At 42.4% G+C, this 21,587-nt stretch overlaps 1 protein-coding gene across 1 annotated transcript in view; it reads left to right on the top strand.

Moving 5' to 3' along the window:
• The first annotated feature begins 601 nt into the window (after positions 1-601).
• The window catches only part of ANXA3 (annexin A3), a 68,125-nt gene continuing 47,139 nt past the window's right edge, over positions 602-21,587 (top strand). Inside the window, exons 1-2 of the mRNA XM_017876535.1 lie at positions 602-934; positions 3,864-3,916. Of these exons, the coding sequence (XP_017732024.1) occupies positions 3,902-3,916 (15 nt within the window). The 5' untranslated portion in view covers positions 602-934; positions 3,864-3,901. The remainder of the gene's footprint in view (positions 935-3,863; positions 3,917-21,587) is intronic.

Genomic DNA, 21,587 nt, shown 5'->3' with positions numbered 1-21,587 from the left:
TTCAAGCACTTACTTCAATACCTGATAACCCAATACATGGTAACTTTTTATTATCTTCTACATCCTTCCGCACACAACTGCTCATAATTCCCTCATACGAGCAGGGCTTTATTCTTTTAGCCTCGATGATTTGTTGTGCTTTTCCAAATGCCTAGAATGCCCTTCCAGGTTACCGTCTCCCTGAGCCTTTAGTTGGAATCCTCATACTAGAGGGTCAACACGTTTAGAAGAGGAATTACTGAAATAGTTGAGTTCCAAACAGTAGCTCTGGCATTTACTGTCTGTGTAAATTTGCCGAAGTTACCCAACGTCTCTGTATCTCAATTTCCTCACCTATAAAATGGGGATAATAGTGTCTACCTCATAGAGTTGTTGTCGGAGACACTTCAATGGCAAAAACCGCGATTACTTTTGCACCAACCTAATAAATCCGCGCATATTCCTAAAGACGTTAGAACAGTGCCTGGTACAAAGTAAATGCCCGATCAATGTTATTGAGTATTATTAATGTTAGGTGACCGCCACCTATGCCGCGCAGTGAGTTCCTTAGGTGTGGGGACAGTCTAATCTCCGAATCCACACTGCCTAGAACAAAATAAGCATTGCAGTACATTTGAGAAAGTAAAGGTGTAGTGGAAACCGAGGGCGAAATGGGGACGTAGGGAGAAAAGGGTGGAGAAGCTTAGCGACCCGTGAGGGAGCAGAGCTGGGGCGAGTGTGTAACAGGGATGGAGCCCGGCGGCAGCAGGGCGCGGCTTCCCTTTCCCGGGGCCTGGGGCCGCAATCAGGTGGAGTCGAGAGGCCGGAGGAGGGGCAGGAGGAAGGGGTGCGGTCGCGATCCAGGCCCGGAGCCAGCGAGGAGCATCAGCGCCCGGGGCGAACACCTTCGCTCGCAGTTCACCCGCACACCAGTTTCCAGCCGCCGCCTTTCGGGGTAAGTTTCGCCCCCCGGCGCGTTCCAGCGAGCCTCGCCCACCGCCGCCGGCTGCCGGGTGGCTTGGGGAGGTCGCGGCGCCTCGTCGGGTTCCCCCGAGAGTGCTGCTCGACCCCGGGCAGGGCTGGCAGCTGGCGCCCGCGCCCGGCCCCAACCCAGCTCCGCGGTACGGAGCTGGAGGGATCTCAGTGCCGCATTTCAGAGTCGAGGAGACTGGGGCCCAGGGGAGGAAAAGTGCCGTGCCATGGGAGGTTCACCCAGGTCTTGGTGGGGCCCAAGCTGATACTTAGCTGTCTTCGCTCCCTGAAAGCTTCACTTATTGCAGCTAGCAGCGTAGGGGATCCACTTAGCCATCTCGGCCTCCCCAGTCCTAAAGGTCTAGGGGACAGAAAAACGCTGGGAGTCGTAAGGTTCCTCGGGTCCCCGGCATCGCAGACGGGGCTGGCTCAGAGGTCTGCTCTGTGGACTTGGAATCGCACCCACCCTGTGAGCATCTTCACCCCTTCACATAAGCAATTTATTTTATTTTACTTATTGTTTTAGGAGGTAGAAAAAAGTGGATTTGCATATTGAGGGTTGGAAGTTCAAGAATTTTGCTTTTTCCTGAAAAGACTCACCGTTTTCTTTGAAACAGAATCCTATTCACTAGACATGAATCACTCCCTTGGCATTTAAGTCCCCAGGTGGGAGGTTTGGATACTTGATTGCAGATGACCATATACAGGAAACTATGCAGGTGCTGGGAGGTTCTGGGTCGCTGGAGGCCCATCCGGCTACTGATAAGAAATTGTATAGCCAGGGCCGAATTCTTTCCAAGCATTTGTGTTCAGCACTGACAGCAAGACTCTGCCCTCTGGGAAAGATACATTTGCTATGTTCATCAACATCATTTTTTAAAACGTCACTAATGTTTTACGTAAATTGTAATATTTACATAATTTTTGTTTTATTGTAAATAATGTTTTAAAATTAAAACATTATTGCATAAGGATATCACCTTTGGTTTTCACGAAGACAGAAAACTTCAGACTGACCAGAAAGGGAATTTTTCAATGTAAAGAAAACCAGAATCTTGTTCCCAGAACTATGTGGTTGTGTAGAGAAACCTGTTTAGAAATAACCATAGAGGAAGAAGTAAAAGGAAATGATGTAATCCCTTTCAGGAAAGGATATGTTGAAATTCTGTTTAAGTCATTTGGCTTTCGCTGTGGAGTAATTCTTTACATCTTAAAAATTAAATGATAGATTAGTAAAAATTCTTAATAATTTTCCAATTCTACTGGATCAACGCATATTGAGGGTCAGGTTTGGTCAGGTGTAGGCCAGGCAGTGGGATAAGGCAGAAGCATCGGGGTTAGGTTCATACATTTAGAGTCTAGCTGCCTCCATGCAGTAGGGGTCCACTCACTAGCTGTGTGACTGTGGGACGTTACCATACCTCTCTGGCCCCAGCTTCTTCATATGCAGAATGGAGATGTAATACCTAACTCGCTGGATGATTGTGTGGCTTGTATTAAATCATTCATTTAATCAATACTTTTTTTTTCTTTCTTTCTTTTAATATCTACTGTGCCCCAGTGCACACAGATAAGAAGAATCCCCAGCCTTGTGAAACTGACCTTGTTCAATGCTGGCAACACCCCCTTCTTCACTTTTTAAAGATAAGGAAATTGAGGCCCAAAGAAATTGTGTTTAGCTTTAAGAGGCAAAACGAGAACTAATAATACCTTGTTTTCACTGTATAGGATGATTTCACTTCTGAGTTTTAGACTTCATAATAGTTTATCTGACTGTAACCCCTCATAAGTCAAAGAGCATCTATTTAGAGAGATACCGTGTTTGGGAGGCCGAGACGGGCGGATCACGAGGTCAGGAGATCGAGACCATCCTGGCTAATACGGCGAAACCCTGTCTCTGCTTAAAAATACAAAAAACTAGCCGGGCGACGAGACGGGCGCCTGTAGTCCCAGCTACTCGGGAGGCTGAGGCAGGAGAATGGCGTAAACCCGGGAGGCGGAGCTTGCAGTGAGCTGAGATCCGGCCACTGCACTCCAGCCTGGGTGGCAGAGCAAGACTCCGTCTCAAAAAAAAAAAAAAAAAAAAAAAGAGAGATACCGTGTTTGACTCTAACTAGAGAGTCAACTGCCCTAGGCTACAGGGAGCCTGAAAAAACCAGGGCAACGTATTTTCAGAGACTAATAGTGTAATTTCCCACTGAACTTTGCTCTGGGGTGTCAGGGAATTTTTAGAATATGTTGTTCCCAGGAAGGGTGGGAGCAACTTGCATTTCTAAATCAACCCTGGAGATATGCCAGCTTGTTTGAATAATATCTATTTCAGAAAAATGTGTCTAGCTTCCCAATCAAAGAACTGTTCCTTTCACCTCTGCACCCCACCAAGGACTGGACCACCTCCTCAAAGAGCAGACGTGTCTTTATAACAGACTGTAGGCTTGGAGCCTTGTAAAATGTACATGGAGGTTTCACAATCAAGCACACGGAATCCAATTGAAGGCAGCTAAACTTTGTGTTGATTTGGTGAGGAGAAACAAAATCCTATGTTTTTGTTGTTACTGATCCCCGTAGTGGTAGCCTGTCAGTAATCAGCATAGTTCTGCTGGACTTTAAATAAGTCAAACACTGGCTTTTCAGGAAGTATATTTGTAAGCATCTTAAGTACAAAGATTTTTTTCTGTCTCTTGTCTTGAAGTCCTCACAGGTCTAGCACAGTCCCTTGCATATGATAGATGCTCAGTAAATGTTTGTTTAGCAAATGGGATATCCAATGTCAGATATATCCTCTTCCTGAGAAGGTTTTCTGTGATTGTTGACATCTGCTTTCTGGATTCAAGATTGAGGGTTGGACTGAGATTGTTGTGTTCTAAATCACATATTGATACCATTTATTAATTTTTTTTTTCTTTTAATAGATTAGTGTGATCTCAGCTCAAGGCAAAGGTGGGATATCATGGCATCTATCTGGGTAAGTAAAAATTAAGCCTTCACAACACAGTAACATATATGAGTCAAACCAAAACACAGAAAGTCAAGATAGCAAGAAAAATTTTGTGAAAGGTGTTAAGTTTATCTGGCAAAATTAACATTCCAGAAAAGCCAGAGGATGTCAAAAATAATAAAATATTTTAAAAAATGCATTGTAAAGTTACATAGTTAAAATAATTTATGATGACACCAAGCAGAAAGGTCAAAATCAGATAATAAATTTAGTATATAATTTGGGAATTTATTATATGAAAAAGATGACATACTGGAGAGGAAGAGATGGGTTATTCAATAAATGTTAGGAAAACTTCTAGCTGTTTGGGTAAAAAGTAAATCTGTATTCCTTTTTCTGCCTTACAATAAAATAAATTCCATGTGGATAAAATACAGAAATGAAGAAAATGAAATATGAATGGGCTGGGTGTGGTGGCTTACACCTGTAATGCTAGAACTTTGGGAGGCCTAAGTGGGTGGATCACCTAAAGCCAGGAGTTCGAGACCAGCCTGGCCAACATGGTGAAACCCTGTCTCTACTAGAAATACCAGCATAGCCCGGTGTGATGGCACATGCCTGTAATCCCAGCTACTCAGGAGGCTGAGGCAGGAGAATCTCCTGAACCTGGAAGGTGGAGGTTGCAGTGAGCTGAGATCACGCCACTGCACTCCAGCCTGGGAAACAGAGTGAGAATCCATCTCAAAAAAAAAAAAGAAAAAAAGAAAAATAAATATGAATGGATTGAAGAATAATCTTGGAGTGGGGAAGGCGCTTACAACTGTGACACAAAATCAAAGGCCTAAAAGAAAAATATTGATCTATTTTAACTACATACAAGTTTATAATTATGACAGCCAACAATCCCATTGGTAGAGGCAGAAGACAGCTCACAGGGCAAAAATATTTGCAGCACATTAGGCAAAAGACTTATTTCCTTAACATGCAAATAACTTGAATAAATCAGTTAAAAAAATGAACTTGACAGAAAAAATTGTAAGGGACATAAACAGGACATAAAAAGAATTATAAGTGTCCAATGACATCAAAAGGTGTGACAAGATCAGACACAGTGGCTCACACCTATAATCCCAGCATTTTGGGAGGCCAAGGTGGGAGGATCATTTGAGCCCAGAAGTTCAAGACCAGCATGGGTAATATGGCAAGACCCAGTCTCTTAAAAAACAAAACAAAACAAAACAAAAACCTAAAAATCAGCTGAACGTGGTAGGGCATACCCATGGTCCTAGCTACTCAGGAGCCTCAGGTGGGAGGATCGTTTAAGCCCAAGAGGTGGAGGCTGCAGTGAGCCATGTTCATGCCACTGTATTCCAGCTTGGGTGACAGAGTGAGACCGTATCTATTTTTTTTTAATCCTGCATCTCACTCAGAATTAAAGAAACAAAAATATCATGATGAGAGACCCTTTTCTACCTAAAAGATTGGTGAAGGTTAAAAAAAAAAAGTAATGTAGAGGATGTGGGCAAGGTGATATTTTTATTATCTGTTCATAGGAGAGTAAATTTGGTACACTTTTGGATGGTATTTTGACAATATCTATCAGTCCTTAAATGCACACGTCCTTTAAACCCAGTAATTCCACTTGTGGGTATGTATCTTATAGATAAACTTGCATAAGGTTGAAAAAATAGGGGCCCAGCTACATTCGTTTGTATTAATGAAAACATGTAGACAGCATAAATGTCCATCGATAGGGTAGGAATAAGCAAATTACTCATTTATAACTTATAGGCATTTTTATGTGATCATTAAAACGAATGTGCAAAAAGTGGATCAGTTGTATGTGAACTGACATTTTAAAAGTCCCAAGATATAACAATTTTAAAATTGCCTGGTGCGGTGGCTCACACCTGTAAGCCCAGCACTTTGGGAGGCCAAGGCGGGTGGATCATGAGGTCAGGAGATTGAGACCAGCCTGGCTTTAGTAGAGACGGGTGAAACCCCGTCTCTACTAAAAATATATATTAAAAAAAAAAAAAAAACATTAGCCGGGCACAGTGGCGGGCGCCTGTAGTCCCAGGTACTCGGGAGGCTGAGGCAGGAGAATGGCGTGAACCCGGGAGGCGGAGCTTGCAGTGAGCGGAGATAGCGCCACTGCAGTCTGGCCTGGGCGAAAGAGTGAGACTTCCGTCTAAAAAAATAAAAAGTAAAAAAACAACTTAGCGAATAATATGTACGGAGGGGTTCTGTTTAAAAGAAAGAACAAAGAAAATACAAAATATACAGAAAGACTATTACATGAAAACTTTGTGGAAAGGTAGAATAGTGAGAAAGAGCACTTTTACTTTTCAATATATCACCTTTTGTACTGTTTGAATTTTTTTTAATCATGAGCATACATTATATTTTATAAGTAAGGGACAGTGCAAGTTTAAAGAAAAGCCTGTGTAGAGATGTGACCATCCCTTGGCCTGGGCAGTATGGATGGAAGGTGTGCTGTTGGAAGGCTTTGTTTGACCCAAATTACTCCCTTCCCACTGGCTAGGCTAATCTCTCATCTTTCATCTGAAATCCCTGCTGCTTTTATGAACATCTCATAGAGTGAGGTGAAAAAAGCATCTCTCCAAAATGCTGGTGTTAAAAAAAAAGTCTCCCTCTGGCCCTTGCCCATGAGTAAATTGACATGAAATTAGTTGAGCAGGCTCTCCCGCTGACACCTTCAAAGGCGTGGCACGTTTCTGAAGGGCTAGGAGAGACCCAGGTGAGTGTGATCAAGGGTGTATTCATTTCCTATTGCAGCTGTGACAAATTGCCATAAATTTAGCAATGTAAAACAACACCTATTTATTATCTCACAGTTCTGTATGTTAGAAGCCTGAAATGGGTCTCACAGCACTAAAATGAAGGCGTTGTTGGGACTGTGTGCCTTTCTGGAGGACTTTGGGAAGAATCCTCTTCCAAGCCCGTTTAGGTTGTTGGTAGAATTTAGTTCCTTGTAGTTGTAGAATTGAGTCCTTAGTCCTTGCTGGCTGCCAGCAGAAGCTGTCTTTGGCTCCTGCAGGCCTCTGCCTGTCGTTGTACATGGCCCCTACATCTCAGAACCAGCAATAATGCATCAAATCTTTCTTATGCTTGGAATCTCTTTTCAGCCTTTCTCTTCTCCCTCCAGCTGAATATATTTCTCTGCTTTTAAGGGCGCGTGTGATTAAATTGGGCCCACCTGGATAACGCGGGCTAATCCCTGTGTTTTAAGGTCTGGAACCTTAATTACATTTGCAAAGTCCCTTTCATCATGAAACACAATACATTGACAATTTCCATGGATTATGGTGTATACATTTTAGGAGGCTGTTTTTCTGCCTACTATAGGGGCTAGGAGTATGGCTACATCAGGGATGGTAGCGTTTGGCATCAGATAGCAGGAAAGAGGTGGGGAGGGGTCACAAAGGGGAGGCTAACCTGAGCCTGGAGAGCAAACCCTCACATAGAGAAAGAGTCCCTAGCCAGAGAAGGGCTCCTGCTGTCCCTGGGTTTTTGTTTTGTTTTGTTTTCCTATTTACCTCCTCTCCCTCTATTAAAGAACTAATATCTGTGAGTGAGATCTCAGAGAGCAACGATTAAGAACAACTCAGAACCGCTATGGAAAACAAGATAGCGATTCTCAAAAAAATTTAAAACTAGAACTACCACATGCTCCAGCAATCCCATTTCTGGATATATATCCAAAGGAAATGAAAGCAGGATCTTAAAGAAAGATATCTGTACACCCATGTTCACTGCAGTACTTTTTACAATAGCCAAGAGGTGGAAACAGTCCAGTTTCCATGGACAAGAATGAATAAACAATGCGGTACGTACACACAATGGAATATTATTCAGTCTTTTAAAAACACATGTTGTGTGACAGGAAGAAACCCCTGTCACATGCTACTATATGGACGAGCCTTGAGCCCATTATGTTAAGTGAAATAAGTCAGTCCCAAAGAGACAAAATGCTGTATGATTCCATTGATACGAGGTATCCAAAGCAGTCAAATTCATAGGAACAGAAGGCAGACTGGTCATTAGGAATGAATAAGGAAAGATAAAAAGAGGAGTTGTTTAATATGTAGAGTTTCAGTTCTGAAAGATGAAAAAGTTCTGAAGATGTTTCAAAACAATGTGAATATTCTAACCACTACTGAACTTTACACTTAGAAATGGTTAAGATGGTAAAAACCCTCAGATTTCCAATTGTAAATATTCTTATCACAAAGTTTTATGTGTTCTTTTTTTCTCTCTACCACACTTAAAAGCACATACACACTCAAACATAAATAAGCAATCAAGTCCTTGCATTTCTACAAAACTGTATACGTGGTTATGTGTATGATTAGTTTATTACAGTGGTATGATCAAGGGAGAAGTCATTAGTTGCAATTTCAGTGTATTACCATTGAAGATGAAAGAATGGCTGCTTTCTTAGGTCTTTTATATTCTATCCAGGGGTGTTGCAACCCTACCATTGTTTTAGATGAATCAACAGTCTGTGTTGCATTAGCATTTGCTTGCAAATTTTGAAATCTACCACTTCACCCTTGATGAAAGGGTCCGATATCTTATTGGTCTGTACTCCTTGGACTCAGGGTCCCTTGTCATATGTTGCCTGTAGGTCCATAGCAAGCACTCAGGAAGCCCACCAATTAGAATGTCTTAGAACATTAGCCGGGCGAGGTGGCGGGCGCCTGTAGTCCCAGCTACTCGGGAGGCTGAGGCAGGAGAATGGCGTGAACCCGGGAGGCGGAGCTTGCAGTGAGCTGAGATCCGGCCACAGCACTCCAGCCTGGGCGGCAGAGCGAGACTCCGCCTCAAAAAAAAAAAAAAAAGAACATGACATTTTATTAAGCTACCACAGTAGTATTTTTTCTGTGTAATTTCTGTACAATGCTGGCTTTCTTATGTAAATACTCTGAGCTCTTTCCTCCTTGATCAGTTCCTAACTTACATTTACAGAATAATAATAAATGTAATTCCTATTTGTTTGAACTTTCAAATTAGAATTTTTATTACGGTACTAGAGTCTGTCCTTTCTTTCTTTCTTTCTTTCTTTCTTTCTTTCTTTCTTTCTTTCTTTCTTTCTTTCTTTCTTTTTCTTTCTTTCTTCTTTTTTTTTTTTGACAGAGCTTTACTCTGTCATTCAGGCTGGAGTGCAGTGGCGCAATCACCGCTTGCTGCAGCCTCAACCTCCTGGGCTCAAGCGATCCTACAGCCTCAGTCGCCTGAGTAGCTGGAACCACAGGCATGCCCCAGCATGCCCAGCTAATTTTTAAATTTTTTTGTAGAGATGGGCTCACTGTGTTGCGCAGGCTGGTCTTGAACTCTGGAGCTCAACTGATCCATTCGAAAAAACAGTACTGGGATGGCGGCATGCATGGTGGCCAACCTTTGGAATCCCAGCACTTTGGTGGGCCCGAGACGAGGGCGGGATCACAAAGCAGAATCGAGCCAGCATCCTGGGTAACACGGTGGAAACCCCATGCCCAGTCTCTAACTTAAAGAGAGTACACCAACAAACGAGCCGGGCGAGAGGGGGTGGCGGCAGTCCTGTAGTCCCCAGACCACTCCGAAGGCTGAGGCCAGGAGAATGGCGTGAACCCGGGAGCGGAGCTTGCAGTGAGCTGTGATGCCACCAACTGCACTCCAGGTCCTGGGCCACAGAGCCAGACTCCGTCTCAAAAAAAAAAAAAAAAAAAAAAAAGTGCTGGGATTACTGGTATGAGCCACCACACCCAGTGGTGCTAGAATTTTTTAAAATTAACTCACAATCATTGTAATCACCATGAATTGTTATTAACATCCTAACTTGGTATCTATTCTCCTTTCACCACTCCAAACTCCAGTTTACAAAATGAGGAAGGGGAATATAGAGGCACTCTGCAACCAAGGGATAAGAGAAGTTTTATGAAAACATATTACCTAAATACAATGCCTACTAACTGTTTTGAAGTTCATCCAAAACAGTTAAACAATTAAAGCAGCAAGTACCTAGTTGGACAGGCTCTGCTGGGAGCAAAATGAAGCCAGTCTAACCACAGTCTTAACTCTCCCTTTCAGAACTCCCTAATCGTTTAAAAGGTAGGCTCTTGAGCAAATTGCTTAGTCCTTCTCTACTTCAGTTTCCTCATCTATAAAACAGGTATGGTAATAGTGCCTATCTCATCTAGGGTTTGTAAGCATTAAGCCAGTTCATGTAAAATGTATTAGCAGTGCCTGGCATGGAGTGAGCACTCAATAAATGTTAGTTTTAATCAGCATGATTTCAATATATTAATTTTATTCTAAAATGTATTTTTTGCCAAATAATATCGCTGCAACTGTTTTTGTAGAGGGGCTTCTGCCTATTTCCTGGGCCTGATTTTATTACACATGAGTAGCCCCCTCTCCCCATTGGAATGGTTCTTTCAGCCATCTAAAAGAGATGCCATATCCTCAATCAAATTCCTTCTGACCACTCTTATTTTCAATATTTTATAATATTTTAAACACATATATATTTCTAAAGACATAAAAATCCTCCCTTTCTACTCCTAGTGGGCATACTGGAATACATTTCTGACACTGACTACCCAACGTTAGCGTCAGATTCCACAGCATTAAGGGCTCAGTCCTCCGCAAAACTGCCCTCACTTCAGAAATCAGTTCAAGTCTCAGGAATCACCTGCACTCTGGCCAACTGGCTATAAATTTGGGGGTTTCCATGACCCTCCGAAATTAAAGAATTCCCTAGAATGATTCACAGAACTCACTGAAAGTGCTATCCTTATGAATGCAAGTTTATTATGTGGGATACACATGGGCAAGCTCTGGAAGGGTCCTGGACCCAGAGACTCCATGGCCTGTCCCTGTGGCATCAGGGCACCTCACCCTCCCTTTGTGTCAGTGTGTTCAATAGCCAGGAAGCTCCTCTGAGCCTCAGTGTCCAGAATTGTAATTGGAGTTCCATTATGTAGGCACAATTGGTTGATGAAATTGTTTGCTACATGATTGAACTCAATCTCCAGCCCCTCTTTCATCCTCAGAGGTCCGACTGACCAGAGTTGCAACCCTGTGATCACAGGGCTAATTTTTCTGGAGACCAGCCATCATTCTAAGGCTATCTAAGAGTATGCCATGAGTCACCCCAATTGCATCACAAAGTCACTGCTATCACTCAGGAAATTCCAAGGGTTTTTGAAGCTCTGTGCCAAGAACCAGTGCAAAGACCAGATACATTCCGAATTGTACTACACATATATAACTCACATTAAGGCACACAGTTTCCAATATGTATTATTTTATTTTTGACTAACGTTATATTAAAAACAAGGTTATATTAGTTCCAATGACACTGGCTATTTATGTTGATCAGAAGCTCTGATTGTTAGACATATTTTTCATATATGGGAAAAATGGGAAAATGAATTAATGTTTGGTAATAAATATAGATTGGCAAGACAGAATAATTTAAAACATGGGATCCATATAGAAGATATTGAAAAAGGGATCTGTGGTGGTAGAAGTGTGGGGGGAAGGCTACCAGGACGGACCCTTGCAGATGACTACTCCATGATCATGTGTTCATGGTGAGAGTTAGAAGGCACAGCCTCCCTTCCCTACCAAACTCTTCCACTCTGGAGGGAGCAAGATTGGTGCAGTTTGACACATGAGGACACAGTTGTCTCATTTCCACTGTTAACGCAGAGGAATGGCAGTGGTGGTAGGGCTGTTAGGAAAGGTGCAATGTGCTAACATGAGAGAGAATTTTGGGAAGATAATGCCTTTCAAATTCTGTCCCATGGAAGATACCAGCTCTGGACATTTGAATGCTGCTATTCCTGGGTTCAAAGAGTTTGTGAGTGTCCTGTCCAGTTTCATACTTCTTGCTTTGACACAGACGTCCCATTAGACCTTTCTTTCGTGGTGTAGTTGCTCTTCTTTGCTATGCAAATTTAAAACATGTGTGAGGAGAAACCTGTGTTCATGCATGTGAATGTGCTGAACTCCTCCTCTGGTCTCCCTCCCATCTACCACATCCGGGAATGGAAGATCAAGATGGTGACTATTTTCACTGAAAGTCTTTTCACTTCCCAAGCAGAACAGGCATCTTCCCTGGTTAGGTGCTGTTCCACTCTGCTGTGTGTTTTAAACCTATGTTCCCTGAAACTGCTTTAGGTAAATATTGACATTCAAACAGGTACACAAATGGTCTATTGCAGAAAGTTGATTTAAAACAGGTTAGACCTGGATTTCAAATCAAAACATTTAAGCTTTGTTTAATGTTTCCAAAGCCTGGAAAATGTCTCATCTGAGTGAGAGCAGAGAGGCTTCCTAGGAATGAGTGGAATGAACACTAAAAAGCTGTTCTTTGCCATTCTCTGACGTTAGCCCAACTGTGAAGGAGAGAGGGTCCCTCTTTTATATTTAATCATGATAAAGTGATAGTATGCAAAGCTAATGTTTAGCCATTGGAAGAGCCTGGTAAATCAGAGGTAAAGAGGAAAATAAAGCATTTTAGATCAGACAGCAAGGAATGTAAAGTGGAGAAGGTATGATTTGTTCTCTTCAAAGCCTATTTTTTTGGTGGATGTAAAGCAGTTAGATAAAAAAGAAGTATATAGAGTACTGAGCAATAAAGTGAATACACAGGTCTCACATGAATTATAAGAGAATAAATCAAAACAGGAGAAAATTCTCATCTATCCCTTCATTATCAGATCTTTGCTTCTTTCATTTGTAACTCTTTGTGTTTTATTCAGTACCTCATGTAGGTTCTGGAGGCATGTTTCAATAGGAGTAGTGACAGTCCCATGTGAACAGGATTTAAGAAAGGTGAAGACTGCATTTGTAGAATTTTTAACATATGGCATGGAGCTCTGAAATGTCTGACAGTGGCATTTGAGAATTATTGAAAGAAACAGGATGCAGAACAAAAAAGCATTTTTTATTCATTTATTCACTCAACTAATATTTACCACATATCTTTTATGTGCCAGATATTGGCTCTGGCAACACAGTAGAGAAAGAGAAATAAAAAAGCAGGGAGCCTACATTTTATTAGGGGAGACAGACAATAAATGAGAAATAAATGTACAGTATAAAAAGACAGTTTTAAGTGCTCTGGGGAAAAGCAAAGGTGGATAATAAGTATGATGGGGTATGTGATTTTCTGCTCAGATATATGAGTAGAAGTCAACGTGGCATGAGACGGTGAGCTGAGAGAATATCTTGGGAAAGAGCAGCCAGGCAGAGGGAATGACAAGTGTAAGCTCTGAGGCAGATGGGCAAGACACATTTGAATGCAATAGGAAGATTCCCACGAAGCAATAACAGGGGTACAAGATTACAAGGGGATTGGGGGAGGTATTACAGTCCTCTTTTATGATACTTTAATATCCTCCAAAGGCCACAGAGAGTCCCAAAAAGTCTTCACATGGACTGTTCAAGGAGTTTCCATTCTCTAGGTTTACTTTACATTAGGAAGCATTCTTAAATCTGCAGCAACTTCTTGTTAGGATTATCGCTTTTTAAAAAAACTCATAAATAACCCATAAAATAATGCATTTGCCATGATGTCCGGTAGACATCATTGACCTTAACCATTTATGTAAGAAATATTCTGCCCGGAATATTACAAACAGGAGACATCCCTGATCTCAGTCCCTCACAGGTTTCTCACCCTCATAGGAGTGAGGTGGATGGAATAAGCATCCCCAAATTCTGCAAAGCCAGTGCTGTGGTCTAAATGTCTGTGTTGCCCCGCCTCCCCCACCAACCTGCCCCTTATTCATAGGTTGAAATCCTGACCTTCAGGATGATTGTGTTGGGAGATGGGATCTTTGGGAGGTGATTGGATTAGGTGGGGATTATTTTCCTTTTGAAAGAGATTGGAGGGAACTTGGTCACGTCTTCTACCATGTGAGAACACAGCCAGAAGGTACTGTATATGAACCATAAAATGGAACTTCACTAGACACCGAATCTGCTGGCACCTTGATCTTGGATTTTTAGCCTCCAGAATGGTGAGAAATAAATTTTTGTTATTTATAAGACACCCAGTTTATGGCATTTTGTTATATCAGCCTGGAATGCTAAGGCAGACAGCCACCGTTCTCTAGCCAAGGGCCATTTAAGAAGATGTGGATTCTGTACTTCAGTGAGCCAAATTCCCTATATTTCTTCATATACCCAGGGAGATATAAATTCTCTATGTATTCCTGTTGGATTGCAGGACCCTTAGACAGAGGCATCTCCTGCAGAAGTTAGACATGCACAGGGCCGAGTATGTGGCCAGAATAGCCACATTGGTCTTCAACTCTTTTTTTTTTTTTTTTTTTTTTTTTTTGAGACGGAGTCTTGCTCTGTCTCCCAGGCTGGAGTGCAGTGGCCGGATCTCAGCTCACTGCAAGTTCCTCCTCCCGGGTTTACGCCATTCTCTCGCCTCAGCCTCCCAAGTAGCTGGGACTACAGGCGCCCGCCACATCGCCCGGCTAAGTTTTGTATTTCTTTAGTAGAGACGGGGTTTCACCGTGTTAGCCAGGATGGTCTCGATCTCCTGACCTCGTGATCCGCCCGTCTCGGCCTCCCAAAGTGCTGGGATTACAGGCTTGAGCCACCGCGCCCGGCCAGTCTTCAACTCTTTTGTGACCCTTAGCCAAGAGGAGGATTTGCTCAAGAACTCTTAACTAGGTTAAGCACTTTACTTTGATTATAGAACAAAGAGATAATCCACAAATACTGGTACTAGATGACTCAAGAGAAGATGAATATAATTTTTTTATAATCTGCTTTAAACAAATACATGAAAATTATTCTGAGAAAGATGTTTGTGTTGATAAAGTCTCTGGGGAGGCCCCGTGTTTCCAGCTCATTCCATATAGTTGGGTTTGCTACCTTTGTCGGAGAAACCCTGAGCTCTTGGAGAGACAGGGAGAAATACATAACAGAATCACCAGACACAGTCATGCATTTCATGTCTCTGGTGTACTAGAAAACACTCAGCTTCTGAAATATCTCCCAAATCTCCCAGGATACAATGGGAACTTTGATTTCTAGACTATTGATATGTGAAGGAAGCAACTCATCAGGCAGCCAACTATCTAGTGTAGAGCTTGGAGAAAGTCCACACTGTGAGATGTCATTGTCTTGCTTTCATATTCTTACTTAGCAAACTAATTCACAGTTATGTATTAATCCCCTATCTGGGGACTGAGCACTAGGCTCCCAGCTGGATAAATAGGAGTGGGTGAAACAAATATCTCTGCCTTTTGGAACTTTATTTTAGAGGAGGTGGAGAGATAGATATAAACAGGGAGAGGTATTACTCAATGCTGAGTGCCCTAACAATGGAGAGGTGGCTGAGATGCAGAATAACAGTAGAAGACCTACTCAGATCAAGTGCCAAAGAAGCCCTGTTAGAGAAGATGGCCTTTAAAGAGAGGACTGAAGGTAAAAACCATTCCAGGTAGAGAGAATAACACAAACCAAGGCATTAAGGTGGGAAAGAGTTCATTGTATACCAGCTTGACTTTCAAAGAACTGAAGTGTGGTGAGAACTCCACCTCTCATCTGGAGAGAGTGGCTCCAGATAGAGCCATGATGGGGGTTGGGCCAAACCACGCAGGGCCCTATGGACCAGTGTAAGGAGTTTGGACTCTATTCAGTGTGAAACAGGGGAGTGACAATATCTGACTTAGATCTTTTTTTTTTTTTGTCATTGTTGTTGTTGAGACGGAGTCTCACTCTGTTGCCCAGACCAGAGTGCAGAGGCACAATCTCAGCTCACTACAACCTCCGCCTCCTGGGTTCAAGCGATTCTCCTGCCCCAGCCTCCCGAGTAGCTAGGATTACAGGCTCCTGCCACCACGCCTGGCTAAATTTTTGTATTTTTAGTAGAGGCGGAGTTTCATCATATTGGCCAGGCTGGTCTCGAACTCCTGACCTCAGGTGATCCATCCGCATTGACCTCCCTCCCACAGTGCAGAGATTATAGGTATGAGCCACCGCACCTGGCCTAACTTAGATCTTTAACAGATCCCTTGGCTGCTATGTGGGAAATGGCTGGAGATGGGCAGTAAGAAGTAGAGAGGGACATGACTCAGATGTTCAAGTACAGGAGAGCGATGATTGTGACTTGGACAAAAGCAGGAGCAAAGAAGCTGGGAAGGAGTGCACATGAGATTATCTTCTTAAAATAGTCTCAGCAGGCCTTGCTGATGGATAGAATTCAGAAGGAAAGGCAGGTGAAGGAATCAAAGGGGACTCCCAGGTTTCTGGTGGCTGATGGTTGGTCCTTTTCCAGGGATGGGGAAGATTGAGGAAACTCAGCAAATTGGGGATGAGCACAGAAACTGGAGCCAGATTGCCTAGGTTCAAATCCTGGCTGTGCCACAAGCTAGCTATGTGACCTCAGCAAGTGTCTTAACCTCTCTGGACCCTCTTTTCTCTTCTATAAAATCAGGGTATTAATTTTATCTACCTCATAGGGTGGTTTTGAGGATTAAATGATCAGGTATATGTAAAATACGAGTAAATACTATGTGAGTGTCAGATGGGGGAAGAAACAGCTTGGGAGGAAACAGTGAGTTGGTATATGAGATATCAAAACAAATACATGGAGGAGACATTGAATATGCAAGACCAGTGCTCAAAACGGAAGTCTGGGCTAGAGCTATAATGTGGGATTTGTCTGTATACAGAAGAGGGAGTGGAAGAAATAACCCACAGCAGGGTTAGAGGGAAAGAAAAGAGAGAGCCACTTTCTACTTTAGAAGTGCCTACTTTATAGAGGTCAGACAAAGGTGAGTGTATCCTGGAGAGGTGGGAAGAAACCTAGGAGGTGAGGCATAGGAGCCAATGGAAGGCAGGCTAGCTGTGAGTGACACACTCTCCAAGGGGTCAAGTCTTATTATAACTCATGTGTCATGGAAAATACAACATCAATGGCTTGTTTGTTCCTGTCTTCCCTGATTCCTGAATCACATTCATCTTTCTACTCCATCCCACACCCTCCTCTGTTCTCACATTCCAGTCCTCTTGCTCTGGCACTGCCCCAATGATGAAATCACTGTATTTAAAAAAGAAAAGCTGAAATATTCACAATAGCAAAAATATGGAATCAACCTAAGGTTTATCAACAGAGGATTGAATTAAGAAAATGTGGTGGTATACACACACACACACACATGCACGCTGTAGAATACTACTCATTAATAAAAAGTATGAAATCATGTCTTTTGCAGGAACATGAATGGAACTGGAGGCCATTATCCTGAGTGAAATGACTCAGAAACAGAAAATCAAATACAACATGTTCTCACTTATAAGTGGGGGCTAAACAATGGGTACACATTGGTATAGAGAGTACAATAATAGAGATTGAAGACTTCAAAAGGTGGGAAGGTGGGAGGGGCTAAGAGTTGAAAATTACCTATTGAACACAGTGTTCACTTGTCGGGTGACGGATACACTAATAAAAGCCAAGACTTCACCACTATGCACCATCTGCATGTAAGAAATCTGTACTTGTACCCCCTAAATATGTTTTAAAAATTTAAAAAAGAAAAGCTGAAAAGCATGAATATTTTTTCTTTAAGTGAGCACAAGAACAAATATAAGCATTTCTTCAGACCTTTGGACACATTACGAGCAAAGCCCTGATGTCAGCCTGGCATCCCTCAGGCATCTCAGTGGCTGCCAGTCTTGCTGCTGTGGACGTTCAGCATCGCCTGCTTCTCCTTACTGCCCTGTGGGCTGCAGAATGTGCCTGCAGTAGTGGTGGGAGCCGTCTGTTTGTGCATCATCTTCCATAGGCATAGCGATCATTGCCAGCCAGTGGGACTTCTCCCAGGTGAGGATCCTTTTAGGCGATTAGCACAGTACTTGGCACATAGTGATTAGCAGCAATTGTTCTTAGTATAAACCTAGGATTTGCCCTGTAGGAACTGGTTGGTTACCAGTATTTTTCTCTGGCCTTTACCTGCTATATTAGTTTCCTAGGGCTGCAGTAATAAAGTACCACAGGCTGCTGGCTTCGAATGACATAAATGTATTATCTCACAGTTCTGGAGGCTAGAAGTCTAAAATCAAGGTGTGGGCAGGGCCATCCTCCCTCTGAAACCTGTAGGGGAGTCCTTCTTAGCCTCTTCCTGGTTTCTAGTGGTTTACTGGTATAGAGGAGTAACAGTAACCCCCACAGGTTCTTAGTTGGAAAGGACCTTTGTTACAAAAGACAGATTGGACAAGAGAAAACCAAACAGAAGTTTATTAACATGTGTATTTTGAGTATACATGGAGACATCTAGAGAATGAGTAGTTTTCACAGAGGTGGCTTTGAATTTCAGCTTATATAGCATCTTCAACAAAGAACAGTAAATTTTTAGTAACAAGACAACAGAAAGGTATCGGGAGAACCCGCTCCCGATGTTTAACGTGGGTTCTTTTCTATTTCCTAAGTGTCTCAGCTGGGTTGAGAAATAAAGGGAAAGAGCACAAGAGAGAGACATTTAAAGCTGGGTGTCCGAGGGAGACATCACATGTCGGCAGTATCCGTGATGTTCCCCGAGCCGTAAAACCAGCAAGATTTTATTAGAGATTTTCAAAAGGGGAGGGATTGCACGAATAGGGTGTGGGTCACAGAGATCACATGCTTCACAAGGTAATAAAATATCACAAAGCAAGTGGAGGCAGGGTGAGATCACGGGACCACCGGATGAGGCGAAATTAAAATTGCTAATGAAGTTTCGGGCACACATTGTCATTGATAGCATCTTATCAGGAAACAGGATTTGAGAGCAGAAAACCTGTCTGACCAAAATTTATTAGGTGGGAATTTTCCTCGTCCTAATAAGCCGGAGATTGCTACAGGAGACCGGGGCTTATTTCGTCCCTTCGGCTTGGACTGGCACACCGCTTCTACAAGGGGGCCATTTATATAGGCCCCCTACCCCTCAGGGGCGCATTCTCTTTCTCAGGGATGTTGCCTTGCTGAGAAAAAGAATTCCAGTGATATTTCTCCTATTTGCTTATGAAAGAGGAGAAATATAGCTCTGTTCCATCCGGATCACCCCGGCCCGGCCCCAGTTCAAAGCTCGCCGTCCTCTTGTTCGCCTGAACACTCGCTGTTATCCTGTTCTTTTTTAAGATGCCCGCAGATTCCATATGTGTTCTCATATTGTTCAAACACACATGCTCTACAAACAATTTGTGCAGTGGACACAATCATCACAGGGTCATGAGGTGACATTCATCCTCCTCAGTTTAGGAAGAAGATGACGGGATTAAGAGATTAAAGTAAAGACAGGCATAGGAAATCACAAGGGTATTGATTGGGGAAGTGATAAGTGTCCATGAAATCTTCACAATTTATGTTCAGAGATTGCAGTAAATACAGGCATAAGAAATTATAAAAGTATTAATTTGGGGAACTAATAATTGTCCATGAAATCTTCACAATTTATGTTCTTCCGCCGCGGCTTCAGCCAATCCATCCATTCGGGGTCCCTGACTTCCCACAACAGAAAGGGACCTTTGAATCTCTATGGGCAGCAACTTGCAGGTGGGCAGTGAAGAAAGGCAAATTACTTGCAGATAAAGGTTAGTTAGTGCAGCTTGCTAGTATAAATTCTTCTAATACCATTGTCAGGCTGACAAGGGTCTTAAACTGTCTTCAGTCTTTACCCTTTGTAACTGTAGTCAGGAGGGCAGAATACCTTTTGTCTCCATAAATCTTTGTCCTGCTTTTAGGCAAATGGAGGAAAGAGATCTCTTGAGTATCTGTTTCTTCTTGTCTTCAACAATCCTTCATATTTTGAAGAGGCACATTCTGGTCTCACATACCGGCAGCTTGCAGCTGCGTAACTCCAGTCTCTGCCTTCACCATCACATCACATTCTTTCTGTATGTCTCTGCCTTTACGTGGCTGTCATATAAGGACACCAGTGATATTGGATTGGGGGCCTTCCAATGTGACCTCATCTTAAATAATTACATCTGCAACAACCTGGTCCCCAAGTAAGGCCACATTCTGTGGTACTGTGGGTTGGGGCTTTAATGTATTTTTGGAGGGAGACAGAATTCAACCAGTAACACCTGCCCCACTTGACTGCGTTTTATTTCAGGGCCTTTTTTTTTTTACGGTAAATTTTCTTTGGTTTGGAAACGTGCTTTTTTACTTGAAAAATTGAACTGGAAGTCTTACAGTTCCCAAGTTTGATTGTTTTATTTTTTTGCAATCTACTCCATATTTCCTTGTATCATAAAAGCTTCATGACCCAACACAGCATCTTGACATTGAGCAGAGAGCCGTCCTTTCTCCCTGGCTCTTTGAGAGCTCCTTGTCCTGGAGTTTTATCTGAGGCTTTGATTTGAAGCCTCAATTTTTGGATGTGGCCTTTATAGGGCTTTCTGAAGTAATGAGTGATCTGGCTTCACTGCTTCTTCAAAATGTCCCTGCAGCAACTGCTATTCTTGCTCTGTAGCATTTGGCTTTAAATATGTTTCATATCAACAGGGTTGGCACCTTCTGTTTTTCTCTTCCACTCATCCTTTTGAATGTAAATGTTTAATTTCTTGCAAACTCAGTACACTTTGCATGAAGAAATAGATGCAACTGGCTTTTGTGAGTCAAAAACAGACTGGCTTCTCCCAGGGGTAATAGCAAACAGTTCCCCAGGCTGAGCTTGGTCATGCAGTGGCTTCAAGACATCATGTGCTAAGACTGACCTCCAAAGGATGGTTTTAGAAGATCAAGGGAGATTATATTGTCTTGAAAAAGATGGTTTAAATGAGATGCAGGCTAGTCTAGTTTAGGAGCAAAGACTGTTGGGATAGACCACTTACTGGCTGTGGGAACTTAAATAAGTTACTTAAGCATCAGTTTCATCATCTGTGAAAAGGAATTTATTATATCTACCTTATAAGTTTATTGCAAGGATTGAATAAGCTAATGCAGGAAACACCCTTAGCACAGTACTTGGCACATAGTGATTAGCAGCAATTGTTCTTAGTATAAAGAGCTCCTGTTACTTTTCCCCTTTATCTAGACATTCTTTGCTTTAATTTGTTTTCCAACTGGCTTCAGCAGCATTTTTCTTTTTGAGGCATCTGAAGGTCAAGTTTCAGAAAAGGAAAGCAACTAAATGTGTTTAAATGTGTGGATGGAAATCTGATCAAAGGCAATTTTTTTTTTAAATAGACTTTGCCAAGTATTCAGGTGATGTTCTACACTAGTATTGACTATGTTAGGACACTAAGGTTACTGGAAATAAACTCAGCCAAGTATTGATTAGTAATATAAATGTCAAGGAATTAAACTTGCAATGAAGCAGGCAATGCAAACAGCCTTGTTTGGCTGTAAAAATGCCGACATTCCTGAAATGATGAGCTCATCATTAAATTCTTCATCTTCCACACCCCATAAGAGAATTCATGGCTTGTTTGCTCATTTTTGCTTCAGTTTTCTAGGCAGCTAAGAAGGAAATAAAGCAGTGGTTCTTTTTCTTTCTTTCTTTCTTTTTTTTTTGAGACAGAGTCTCGCTCTGTCGCCCAGGCTGGAGTGCAGTGGCCGGATCACAGCTCACTGCAAGCTCTGCCTCCCGGGTTTATGCCATTCTCCTGCCTCAGCCTCCCGAGTAGCTGGGACTACAGGCACCCGCCACCTCGCCCGGCTAGTTTTTTGTATTTT

This window comes from Rhinopithecus bieti, unplaced genomic scaffold (assembly GCF_001698545.2).
Source record: "Rhinopithecus bieti isolate Rb0 unplaced genomic scaffold, ASM169854v2 scaffold_8675, whole genome shotgun sequence".
NCBI lineage: Eukaryota > Metazoa > Chordata > Mammalia > Primates > Cercopithecidae > Rhinopithecus > Rhinopithecus bieti.
The sequence above is the reverse complement of the archived record's forward strand: the minus strand, read 5'-3'. Positions and strand labels throughout refer to the sequence as shown.